The sequence below is a fragment of the Podarcis bocagei genome (assembly GCF_964188305.1).
Source record: "Podarcis bocagei genome assembly, chromosome: 11".
Taxonomy (NCBI): Eukaryota; Metazoa; Chordata; class Lepidosauria; order Squamata; family Lacertidae; genus Podarcis; species Podarcis bocagei.
The window spans coordinates 54,965,646-54,979,031 of record NC_138136.1 but is presented as its reverse complement, the minus strand read 5'-3'; the positions used below and the strand labels follow the sequence as shown (position 1 = coordinate 54,979,031).

The 13,386-nt window shown below is 48.8% G+C and overlaps 1 protein-coding gene across 4 annotated transcripts in view; it reads right to left on the bottom strand.

The window, feature by feature from the left end:
* Positions 1 to 13,386, bottom strand: part of MYO5B (myosin VB) — a 298,226-nt gene that overhangs the window by 97,566 nt on the left and 187,274 nt on the right. For all 4 annotated transcript variants that reach the window (XM_081212616.1, XM_081212615.1, XM_081212617.1 and 1 more), the window contains exons 12-14: positions 12,100 to 12,240; positions 9,509 to 9,631; positions 5,477 to 5,560 (exon numbers count right to left, since the gene is read on the bottom strand). In XM_081212616.1, coding sequence (XP_081068742.1) covers positions 5,477 to 5,560; positions 9,509 to 9,631; positions 12,100 to 12,240 — 348 coding nt within the window. The remainder of the gene's footprint in view (positions 1 to 5,476; positions 5,561 to 9,508; positions 9,632 to 12,099; positions 12,241 to 13,386) is intronic.

Genomic DNA, 13,386 nt, shown 5'->3' with positions numbered 1-13,386 from the left:
CTTGTTTGCATATCTGCCAAAATCCTGCTGAGGGAAGGATCTGTTTGCATGGTATTATCATCATCTGGCCTGACGCAGGACTCTGTGCTTGTTTTATGCTTGCTGGGCTTTATTTTAATCACAGCCGCCCACAGAATCCTTTTGTCTGCCTATCTCCTGCCTCCAGCAGGCTTCTCTTGGGCTAACACCTTCAGATAAGCTGAGGAGGTCTAGCGATAGCACATGGTCACTATCTCTCAGCCTCACCTACCTGACAGGGCCGTTGTGAGGGAGCCCCGAGTTCTAGCTTCTCACCTCGTGCAAGAGTAACAGAGCAAATAGTTAAAACAGCACATAGTTAAGAATAGAAAGCCCATAGTTCAAACTATGGAATTTGCTGCTGCCACAAGATGTACTATGAACTGATGGAGGACGTCTGTCAGTGGTGACTGGTAACAATGGATATATGACTGACAACATCAGAGGCAGTACCGTATTTTTCGCCCCATAAGACGCACTTTTTCCCCTCCAAAAATGAAGGGGAAATCGGGGTGCGTCTTATGGGGCGAATGCCTGCAAGCCTCGCGCGCCCGGCAGGAGGTCCCACCGGGTGCGCGAGGCTTGGGGCGGCAGCCTGTCGCCCGAAGCACGGGGAGCCCTCTGGAGGGCTCCCCCTGCTTCGGGCGAGTGTCTGCAAGCCTCGCGCACCCGGCAGGAGGTCCCACCGGGTGCGCGAGGCTTGGGGCGGCAGCGGACTGCTTGCGCGCACCTAGAAGCTTGGCGCGCGCTGAGCTCAGCAAGCCCCAAGCTTCTAGGTGCGCGCAAGCAGTCCGCTGCCGCCCCAAGCCTCGCGCACCCAGCGGGACCTCCTGCCGGGTGCGGGAGGCTTGGGGCTGCAGCGGACTGCTTGCCGGCATGCAGAAGCTTGGCGCGTGCTGAGCTCAGCACGCCCCAAGCTTCTAGGTGCGCGCAAGCAGTCCGCTGCCGCCCCATGCCTCCCGCACCCAGCGGGACCTCCTGCCGGGTGCGGGAGGCTTGGGGCGGCAGCGGACTGCTTGCCGGCATGCAGAAGCTTGGCGCGCGCTGAGCTCAGCACGCCCCAAGCTTCTAGGTGCGCGCAAGCAGTCCGCTGCCACCCCAAGCCTCCCGCACCCAGCGGGACCTCCTGCCGGGTGCGGGAGGCTTGGGGCGGCAGCGGACTGCTTGCCGGCATGCAGAAGCTTGGCGCGCGCTGAGCTCAGCACGCCCCAAGCTTCTAGGTGCGCGCAAGCAGTCCGCTGCCACCCCAAGCCTCCCGCACCCAGCGGGACCTCCTGCCGGGTGCGGGAGGCTTGGGGCGGCAGCGGACTGCTTGCCGGCATGCAGAAGCTTGGCGCGCGCTGAGCTCAGCACGCCCCAAGCTTCTAGGTGCGCGCAAGCAGTCCGCTGCCGCCCCAAGCCTCCCGCACCCAGCGGGACCTCCTGCCGGGTGCGGGAGGCTTGGGGCGGCAGCGGACTGCTTGCCGGCATGCAGAAGCTTGGCGCGCGCTGAGCTCAGCACGCCCCAAGCTTCTAGGTGCGCGCAAGCAGTCCGCTGCCGCCCCAAGCCTCCCGCACCCAGCGGGACCTCCTGCCGGGTGCGGGAGGCTTGGGGCGGCAGCGGACTGCTTGCCGGCATGCAGAAGCTTGGCGCGCGCTGAGCTCAGCAAGCCCCAAGCTTCTAGGTGCGCGCAAGCAGTCCGCTGCCGCCCCAAGCCTCGCGCACCCAGCGGGACCTCCTGCCGGGTGCGGGAGGCTTGGGGCGGCAGCGGACTGCTTGCCGGCACGCAGAAGCTTGGGGCGCGCTGACCTCAGCTTGCCCCAAGCTTCTGGATTAGCGCAGGGGTCCGCTAGCCCTGGGAGAGGCGCCCGGCTCTCCCACGCTGGCGGAGACCTTGCCCGCACGCAGAAGCTTGGGGCGCGCTGAGCTCCGCACGCCCCAAGCTCCTGGTGTAGCGCAGCGCACCTGGGGGGGAAATAAATTTTTTTTCCTTTATTTCCCCCCCTAAAATCTAGGTGCGTCTTATGGGCCGTTGCGTCTTATGGGGCGAAAAATACGGTATACTGGGGAATAACATTGGGAGGTGGTAATTGCCCTCCTTGTGGGTTTCATAGGAGCATGTGATTGGCCACTGTGGAATCAGAAAGCTGGACTAGGTGGAGCTTCCTGTTATCTGAGGGATAGTTGAGTCAGTAGAGGATGAGACTCTTAATCTCAGGGTCAAACCCCATGTTCGGCAAAAAGATTCCTGCATTGAAGGACTAGATGACCCTGGCAGTCCCTTCCAACTCTTCAGTTCTGTGATTTTACAATTCTATGTTCTTAAAGAATTTATGCTGCTATTCAGGGACTCTTTTGACATTTCAGTTCCTTCTCCCCTTTGGAGCAATACATGCAGGGCAGCAGCCATTTAACTGTGGAAGCGACACACAGCTTTCCCATAACAAACAACCAGGTGCGAATTTGAGACCAGCGGGGAAAAACAACACCAAGGATTCCCCCCCCCCCGGAGCATCGCAAGGTGCATGTCTTTTACATGAACACTTTTGACATGAAAGAGATGTTTGCACTCAAGCACTCCAAGGCCCTTTGCATCATAAGTAGTATTTCAAAACAAGAGCAATAGATCGTGGTGCCAGAAAGCAGCTCTCGGCCGCAACACGGAACAGCTTCTCTTTACCCTTAACTTACTCCCTGTTGTGGCATGCCTGGCTATTTCCGAGGGTGTGTGTGTGGGGGGGTGTTTCAGAGATGTTTTACTGCAATTTTTGTGCTATGTGCTCAGATGGGGAAAAGCGGGACAATTGAAAGTGAGGATTGTTCTATTTGGCAGGTTGAAAAGTAGAGACATCACCTTGCCAACAAAGGTCTGTATAGTAAAAGCTATGGTTTTCCCAGTAGTGATGTATGGAAGTGAGAGCTGGACCATAAAGATCGCCAAAGAATTGATGCTTTTGAATTATGGTGCTGGAGGAGACTCTTGAGAGTCCCAGGGACTGCAAGAAGATCAAACCTATCCATTCTGAAGGAAATCAGCCCTGAGTGCTCACTGGAAGGACAAATCCTGAAGCTGAGGCTCCAAGACTTTGGCCACCTCATGAGAAGAGAAGACTCCCTGGAAAAGTCCCTGATGTTGGGAAAGATGGAGGGCACAAGGAGAAGGGGACGACAGGACGAGATGGTTGGACAGTGTTCTTGAAGCTACCAGCATGAGTTTGACCAAACTGTGGGAGGCAGTGGAAGACAGGAGTGCCTGGCGTGCTCTGGTCCATGGGGTCACGAAGAGTCAGACACGACTAAACGACAACAACAAAATGCTGGCAGAGATGGAACCTTTGAAATGGTGTGACTCTGAATTCCACCCAGTGTGTTTAGGATAGCAGCTTTTTTTTTTTAAGTCCTTTTCTCTCCTGCAACAGAGCAAACATCTCTCCTGTACTGATTTGCTTCTTGAAAGGAGCAAACAGGGCCGGTCCTTTATCTGCAAGAAAGGCTCCTTTATCTGAAAAAAGCCTTCCTCTCCTCTCTTCATTCCATCTGTACTAATACACCTACAGAAGAAGCAGGATCTGGGCAAGCGCCACTGTTTTGTGCGCAGGAGAAAGATGTTCACCACAGCTCATAGTAACAGTAATAAATCTGTCCAGCCAGAAGCTGCAAGACTGCAAGAAAGGTTTTTGTTTAACTCGCACACTGCTAACCGGAATAGAATCTTGTTTGCAATATCGCACCAACGCTTTGGAGTTCCTTCTCGGGCTCTTTTTATCTGCTTGCTGCTTCTCCCTGCTCCTCTGGCTCAGAACACCTGAATCCTAACAATGAAGTGAAATTAACCTGCCATTTAAACTGTGTTATCTGCTCCATGCAGTCTGCCTTGTGTCCCAATCTCTTTGGGGGAAGCTCTTCGCTGCCCCTGCTTCTGCCTCCCACCCTCCCTCCCAGTCTGGCTGATTTTCCAGCAGTTCTGGTTGGACTTTCGCCCTTGAATTTCTCTGGGGAGAACAGCCACTGAAAGCAGATGAAAGGGGAGGACATACCTCTAGGGCAGCCTTTCTCAACCTTGGGTCCCCAGATGTTTTTGGCCTACAACTCCCATCATCCCTGACCACTGGTCCTGTGAGCTAGGGCTCATGGGAGTTGTAGGCCAAAAACATCTGGGGACCCAAGGCTGAGAGCCACTGCTCTAGGGGATAAGCATTTGACTCATGTTCCCCTTTGGGGGGGAAATCTATTTGCAAAAGAGGGAAAATAATCAAAGGCTTACTACACATGGCTTGTGGCTCACTAGGGTGTTTGATGGCAATCTTGCTTTGAACTGCTGAGTTTTGCAGTTTTTGCACATGTGTGTACACACACACACAAATGTTTAATTCTAACTGTAGCCATAGGGGTTTAAGCAGTATCATTTTTTAAAAAAAATATACAGTGTATATAGAATATGGATAGATATCTTTTCAAAATGAGAGCAAGAACATCAAGTAATACTGCAAACTCACACCCTTCATTGAATTTATACACATACATAAGAGGCTCATTTATAATTATATTTCGGGACGGATTCGTGTCCTTATGTAGCTGTTTTGTTTTATACTTTCTGGAAGTTCCATGATCATATTATAAAGCAGTTGCGTTCTGCGTAATAAATCAAGCCCTGCTAGGAGTCGTATCTTTCTGTTTTCCAATGCATTTCTTACCTGTAAAAAAATTCAGTATGGTACAAGCAAATTTTCATTCTAAAAGTGTGGCCCAGGGGGAAAAGTTTGAGGACCACTGGCCAGCAGCAAAGGCTTGATGGAGTCGCAAAGTCGTTGTTGCTTCTAGAGCCCTGTGGCAGTGGTCCTGTGCCAGTTTGGCTCCATTCCATCCTTCTGAAATGCCCCCTTACTGAGGTTTCCACTGGTTACCACCACTGGGAAAGCTACTGGTGGTTTATTCCACCTGCCATCTGAGGAGGTGCATCGCAGTGCTCCTTGAGAGTGTTGCCCCCTGTGATGGCCAAGGCCAATCGAATCAGGCAGGGCTGGTTGGAGGGACACCCAGCACGATGGACTGAGAACTTGAATTGCTTTGCCCACTTATATACAAGGATCACCCCGCGTAAAGTATCAACAACTGAGGGCTAAACACAGAAGGATCTAGCTGTGGCAAGGAACCCACACCTCAGGAGGCAAGAGTACCAACCAGAATGTTAATGTACATCCATTGGCTGCCTTGGGGCCAGGGATCAGCTAATATTTGGTAACATCTGATCATTGTGAGCTCTTCAAGAGCTCTCTACCCCCATGAGGACTCTTGCAGATTGCCCATGATACCTTGCACTATTTTAATGAAACCAAGATGGACACTTCTTCTCCACAGTTCAATCTTAAGCGAATCATTAAGGATGGGAAGCAAGAAGAGGAGGCTAAGCAGGAACCATGAGTAATGCTGGAATGTCAGCTTTAAGTTTATTCCACCCCCTGGTATCTCAGAGTTTACCTTGCTGGCCTTCAGTATATTGATCTGTTCTTCATGTACAGTGTCTCTGTTTTTCTCCAGAAATCCATCACACTGGTACTCCACCTAGGACACAGGGAAGCACAGCAGTTGCGGGAGAAGAGTTAAGATTCTGAATGTAGATTATCCTAACAAAAAACCACCCAGGCATTTTTTCAGACACAGAGATGAGCCACAAGGTTTCAAAAGGTTTTTGATGGCATCCTGAATCTTATCTATGCCCATGATGGAATCCTCAAGTGATTGGTTTGTGACTTCCCAAATTCAGTCTGAGTTGACCCACACATATATACACACACACAAAACACTGCCGGCCATCTTCTTCCTTGCCTTTCTGCTTCCAGTATCTCAGTGATTCTGAATATCAGAAACTTATAAAAGTCAGGATTTTAACATGAATCTACGGAATAATACACGAACAAGAGTTATATAGAGCAGATGTTTCCCGAATATAAGCCAACAGTGCTCTTGAGACTTTTAAGCCTCTGAAGTTCTTATGGCATAAACTTCCAGAGAAAATGATTCCCCAGATAATAGCTTAGTTTAAGGCAGAAGGCTGGACAAAAGTTACCTAGTGAAATTTACAGTGGGGTGGCTGTTGTTGTGGCAAATAATTCTAGCTCTTTCCCATCTATCCTCGAAGCTTAAGGCAGAAAGCACATTTCAGTCTGAACCAACAAATAAGGAAAGTATAAAAATCTCTCTCAGGTCGGCATCAAGGAAATCAGAACCAGACCTCTGAGGAAATCAGTTGTTAACAGAGAGCTAATTATAAGGATAATCAACAACATTTAGAGACCTCTCTGGAAATTGCTTTTCATTTCCTTTTCAAAACACATGCAAACCGTACATGTTAATTGAGGCCCATAAAATATGCTTATTTGCTCTGAGCTTAGTCTCCAAGCTTTTAAGAAGCAGATCTTAAAGATTGAGAAATAGATCTTTAAAACTCACAGGCTAGAAGCATCTCCCAGAATCTTTCCTCAATACTTTAGATATCACAGATTGAGCATTAACAGTCCATAAAGTATCTGAGACTTCTTTTCAAGGATTGTTACTATGAAAAATTGCATAAATTTTTTAAATTTCACTCCGTGGAACCCTTTTCACACTTACCTTTCCCTATAAAAAATTCCAGAGCCCCTCTAATTTAGATCCAAACATGCAACAGCAGAAGATCCATTTACTTAAATCTGTGTGTGCCCCAATGGTCCAGTGAAAATTGGCAGTGGAGGTCTACATTTTTCGACCAAAGCGGACAGACAAATATAGGAAGTTGGAGCCTCTCTGCACCTAACACTGACTTTCCCACTGTGCTTTTTGCTCACAAGCACATCTACTCTAACTGGTCTCACTTCCAGAACCAAAGCTGGACTGAGGAATGAAGCACGAGGGGGAAGGGGAGAAGGCAGGAGATCAGCCCCAACTAATGTGCCTCTTTTGCTCAGATTCCCCCAGCTGGAACTAAACAGATATACCTTCCATGTGCAGTCTGAGAGCCATAGAAAGGAAGGGACATTAAGAAGGCCAAGTGTCCTTCAAAGAAGGGCAGTCAACTTTAACAAAGAGCTTTTAACCGCATCTGATAGCAGAAGCTCCAGACTTATTTTTCTCTGATTTGTATCCATCGCTCTAACCAATCAATACATAATTATGGCACTGCATCTAGGCCGCCAGGTATCCGTCGCAGCAGACCAGAGTGATGGGCCTTACTCAGTGAACACCTAGGCCATTGCTTCTCTAATCCATCAAGGTGCTGTCCCATTTAACTGAACATGACTTGGCACTAGTGTGGGAGAGAGACTGTGTATGCAGGTTCTCTCCACCCATCCTTGCAGCTGGTTCTTTGAGAGTCTGCTATTATTATAACTTGAAATGCACACAAGAGAATCAAGGGGGAGATGGCAAGGTACATTAGGCTGAGATGGTGAACCCTGTCCAAGCATACTGAGGCAGCTTCAAGGTTGACTGGAGAGTTAGAAAAGGGTTGCCAACTGTTTTGGGGCCCTGATCCATCCATTTAACCATCTGGCATGAATTAAGAGTCATTTCTAAGAAGTGAGGTACTTGAATCTGCTGTTAAAAACTGCCCTACCTATTTCCTGGTCTGTTTGTTTGTTTATTAAACTTATATCCCACCTTCCTCCTTGAAGGGTGCCCAGGGCAGCTACCAGCATAAAATCTGATAAGACTACAGTGGACGCTTGGGTTGCGAACGTGATCCGTGCGGGAAGCACGTTCACAACCCACAGCGCAGTGTCTGCGCACGTGCGGGTCGCGATTCAGTGCTTCTGCGCATGCGCAAAGCACCAAAACCTGGAAGTATAGTGACCTCCAGATAGAGTCCAACAGCAGTTTCCATCAGCCCAAGCCAGCACAACAAATGGTCAGGGATGATGGGAATTGTTTTTTATTAATTACAGTGGACACTTGGGTTGCGAACGTGATCCGTGCGGGAAGCACGTTCACAACCCACAGCGCCGCGTCTGCACATGCGCAGGTCACGATTCAGCATTTCTGCGCATGCGCAAGCACCGAAACCTGGAAGTAATCCGTTCAGCGCGGTGCGCAACCCGAAATCATGCAACCTGAAGCGTCTGTAACCCAAGTTATGACTGTACATCCAAAGGTAGTAATTAAAAATGACAGCTTCAAAATCCACAGTGCCTGCCTGTTTCAGAATGCAACAACGAAATTACCCGTAAAACAAAGCTGAAAAACAGCCATCTATAACCTTCAAATGTGATTAAAATCAACAATAAAACCAGACTGAAATTCATGCCGACATTCTGTTTGAAAAAGCAAAACCCATTTTTAGGAGGTGCTGAAAAGAGTCCAGCAAAGGTGCTTGCCTGGTGTCAACAGGCAGGGAGTTCCAAAGAGAGGGAGTTCTGCTATACCATAGTGGCTCTCACTATGATGCAACTGAATGAAGCAGCTGGAGCTCTCGCTCCCATCCTACCCCCCCCCCCAAATGCAGGTGTCAGGGGCTCAGGAACAGAGGCACAGGGGAGAGAGGAAATGGAGAGCGAAGGGGAAGAATCTGAGGGCAGCGTAGGGGAGTATGGCAGTGACCCGAGAGATTCCATGAGCTTCTCCAGCGAATCAGAAGATTCTCAGAAGGAGGCGCCGATGGTCAGGGCAAGGGGGGTCCCAGGGGGGACACACCAGAAACAAGGGGCCAGCGGGGACTCCCAAAGCAGCAGCTGGAAATCAGGACCAGCTTCCCCACCAGAGCGTAGTGGGGGGGAAGAGTCCCATGTGTCAGGGCCAGCGTCTCCTCCAGCAGGGAGAGAAGATGAGTCAGGGCTGAACACGCCTCTATCGGAGAGTGGGGGAACGGAGGGGAGGTCAGGTCCAGCTAGCCTCCCCGAAGGGGGAAGCAGTGACAGGAGCAGTGTAACGGTCAGGAGGAAGGTTGCCGGCTGGGCGCGCGCACCAAGTTCGAATGTACAGGCGCGTGGGACAGCAGAAAACCCGGATTGGGAACCAGGTCCTAAAGCCCGCCGGAGGCAGGGGGAAGACTCAGGGGACTCAGCGTCAGAAGAGTCTAGGAAGGGCGAGACCCCAGCTGACAGGCAGAGCCAGAGGAGGAAAGAGCAAAGGAAGAGGTGGAGCAAGGCTAGAGTCTTAAACTGGTGTCTGGGGGGAGGAGATTCAGACGGAGCTTCAGCGGTCTAGAGTTTCAGACGTAGAGCTGCACGCTGCGGCTGTGAAAGTGAAAATGAATTTCAATAAAGACTTTTGTATATAACAACGAACTGGCGTTGGTCCTTTGTGAGCTGGGACCTCGGGCAGCTCTGACAGCAGGCTTTCAATTCATTCCTGCACTGGAGGTGGCTGGGGCCTTGGGGTTCTTCCCAACTCTACAATTCTATGATTCTAGACTAGCCTGAGCATTTGAAGATAAAGAGGAAAGTAAACACATTCTCAGCAGCTGCCACAAACCACACGCAGCCCATCGCCACACTGAACGCAGCCGAAGGCAGCACCCTCTCCAGCCGCTCCTATTACCTTATCTGCAAAGTGCACAACTATAAAGGAGATGTTTGACATGCGAGGCTTCTGGAAGTGCTGGCTGCTGCCATGGCGATCGTACAGCTTCTGAGCCCAGTTCTGATCTGTTCCCTTAGGGACCTTGAAGAAAGAAAGGGAGGGAAGCGAGAGGTGTTAACGCAGAAAGACATCAATATTCAGGATAAAAGCACATGGCTTATGCTGATTTTACAAAATGTTGTTAGGGTCGAGGCATTTCTGAATGGAGATTTGCACTGCCAGTTCATTCTGCAGCGATGATACGATTACAGCAGTTTGTGATACACGACGATGACACGATCAGTACCACTTGCACTAATCCAGCCTTCACTTACCTGTGACTCCTCAGATGTCTTCAACTACAACTCCCATTAGCTGATGGAAGCTGTAGTTCAAAACATCTGGGAGGACACAAGCTGGATTAGTGTATTTTTCTGGTAAAATTTACCCAAGGACAAAACCCCTGCGCACAACTGTTTTGGACATGTATATCTCACTTCTCCTCCAAGGACCTCAAGTTTACTTGCATGGCTCTTCCTTTTATCATGTTATCCTTACAACAACCGTGCGAGGTAGGCTATAAAAGACTGTGACTGCTTAATGAGCCTCACCCAATGAGCCTGACTGATTGGCGATTTGAACCCTGATCTTTCAGATCCTAGTCCAGCCCTCTAACCACTGCAGAGGTTGGGCGGCCATCTGTCATGTATGATCTAGTTGATTCCTGCATTGCAATCTTCAGGGCCCCTTCCAACTCTGCAAGTCTATGGTTCTAACACGTGCAAAACTGGTACGGACCAGATATTGACAGATCTGTCCATTCCTAGATGCAGGTAGTTAAGAGACTGAACTGAGACCTCATCAAAACATGCTAGCAACCCAGCAACATACCAAATAGGTAAGCATCTTTGATGGCAAACTGGGACACTTGTATTGGTCAGGCTTTTTGTGGCTTGAGGATAAAACGTTTTGAGCATTTTACTTTTATATTTACCCCAACATTTTCCTTACAACCTTTATTGCACCATTATCACCTCTTACAGCAATGCTACCAGTGCTTGAGAAAACAGTAAACAAATATTTACGCAGAAATGAAGCACAAAGTTGATTCATTCAGGTTGCATCCTGTGTTTCGGCAAAACAAGAAAGCTCAGCAGTAAAAGACAATAGCTTTTTAAAGTTTAAAGCGCATAGTGTCTTAATTACTCAAAGCAGATATACACCTAGGCGGAAAACACGTATTTCAGCAGTAACTTGACAGCCTTTGCTTCTCTGTATCACAATCCCACACACCTCAAATGACCTATTTTATCTTCTGTTTAATTATTGTACTGAGTAACAAACTTTATTTTTGAAGAGGCTTTTCCACAAAATTTTGCCATGCAATCAAGATAATGCCACCTTTGTTTACTCACGGCATCCTTAAAATGTGAGGATTTGACAAGAATGGACTTTTGCACAATTTATTCTTTATGCAGGTTCTGCTCACTCCCCTGCTTCCCCACACCCCGTGTCTGTTTCTGGAATCCTAAAGTGCTATCCTGCTTCCAGGCATGGCCAACAGCCAAAAAAACCCGTAACTAATTTCAAAGGAGTAAGGTAAAAGGTAAAGGGACCCCTGACCATTGGCCGACTCTGGGGTTGCGGCGCTCATTTTGCTTTATTGGCCGAGGGAGCCGGCGTACAGCTTCCGGGTCATATGGCCAGCATGACTAAGCTGCTTCTGGCGAACCTGAGCAGCGCACGGAAACGCTATTTACCTTCCCGCTGGAGCAGTACCTATTTATCTACTTGCACTTTGACGTGCTTTCGAACTGCTAGGTTGGCAGGAGCTGGGACCGAGCAACGGGAGCTCACCCCGTTGTGGGGATTCGAACCACTGGCCTTCTGATCAGCAAGCCCTAGGCTCTGTGGTTTAACCCACAGTGCCACCCGCGTCCAGGGCTAATTACTGTCATACACTTTCAGTTGGACCTATACTTAGTCATGTTCATAGACTTCTTCTTCTTCCTCTTCCTCTTCCAATTGTACCTTGGTTGACGAACGCCTTGCGACTTGAACCTTTTGGCTCCCGAACGCCGCAAACCCGGAAGTGAGTGTTCCGGTTTGCAAACCTTCATTGGAACCTGAACGTCTGTTGGCACTGTTTCCGGGCCCAATCAGCCAATCGGAAGCTGCGCCTTGGTTCATGAACGTTTTGGAAGTCGAACGGACTTCCAGAACGGATACCGTTCGTCAACCAAGGTACGACTGTATTGTTATTGCCATCCATCCGACTGGGTTGCCCCAGCCACTCTGGGCGGTTCCCAACAAAATATTAAAAACACAATAAAACAGCAAACATTTAAAACTTCCCCATATAGGGCTGCCTTCATAAAACAAGCAAGCAAGCAAACTGTGTGGCAGGTAAGTCAGGTAGCAAAAGGATGGGGCTGCCACAGCTCTGCTCTGCTGAGCAGAGGATTATAGGAGCAGCAAAGGCAGAATTTCCAAAAGCCTTTAAAGCTTATTGCTTATCGTGACATTCATATAGATGGAGGGTGACCAAGAACGATTCTGGCTCTTCTTACCTTGCATTCTTCATCCAGCAAGTCGAAGATACCCAGCTTGGCTTCAATAAGGTCTATGCATGGCTGGTTGTCGTAAAAATCTATAAGTGTCCATGGGATCTGCTCCTTCATATATTCCTCCTGCTCCAGTTTAAACACATGCTGCAACCGAAAGACAGTAAAGGTCCGTCTGGATTTAGGAAAAACTAATCTGATGATAAATGAAGGAATGTTCTCAAGGGCCTACTGGGATTTTATTTTATTTTTTCAAAGCCCAGATGCCTAGTCACTCTCTAGATTTAATGCCTGCTTTAAATTCAGCCAGCTAGCCCTGGGGATTATCTAATTGATTTTTGAATTTTATTGTTATTCATGTTTTTACTGTATTTTATGCTACGCTTAGAATTAAGGGTTTTAAAGTTTTTTAAATTTGTTGTTAGCTGCTCTGAGCCTGGTTTTTGAACCGGGATGGGCGGGGTATAAATAAGTTGTTGTTGTTGTTATTCCAAATGTCTGATTCTCAAAAGGTCACACACTGGGACAGACACCCAAGGCATGGGGCCTGTGCAAAAATGGGCACTGAGAGTGAAACCAGAAGCGCAGTCATGTTGCCTTCTTCCCCGCAGGTAAGTGCTGTGTGTAAAGTGCTGTGATAACACCAAGGTTGCAGGTTCAATCCCCACATGGGACAGCTCCATATTCCTGCATTGCAGGGGGTTGGACTAGATGACCCTTAGGGTCCCTTCCAACTCATTCTTTCTCTGCCTCTTTTAAATCTAGGCTGACTGGGAAAGCGGCACCTGAGGATCACTATTATTAGTAGTAGCAGCAGGCATTTTTATTCTCCTCTGCAGCTGAAAAAGGCTCGCCGAGTGGCTTTCGAATAGCAGTGGAATGACAGCACCTGCCTAAGAGACACAACAGAAAAGGAAAGGGGACTGGGAGGGAGGAGGAACAAAAAGGAAGCTTTGGCACTATTTCTTAGATACAGAGATCTCGCAGCCATCGGCAGGAAAGGGGGGATATTGGAGGACCCCAAATTCGCTGGTCTTTCAGCAACAGCCAACGGAGAGGTCCAGCATATGCACTGCTCTCCCTCTCTCACTGCCTGGTACAGGAGAGAGAAGAAGCTTGCATCTTTTCATACAAATGTAAAGATGCAAGTTAGCACTGGGGGAAACAGTTTCACTAAAACTTTACAAAGTTGCTCCAATAACGTTTCAGTGAAATGATTAATTTCATGGTCATTTCGAATTCCATAGGACAATGACTGGTTAGTTTTGGTTTTTGCTTTTTAAAAATTGTTTG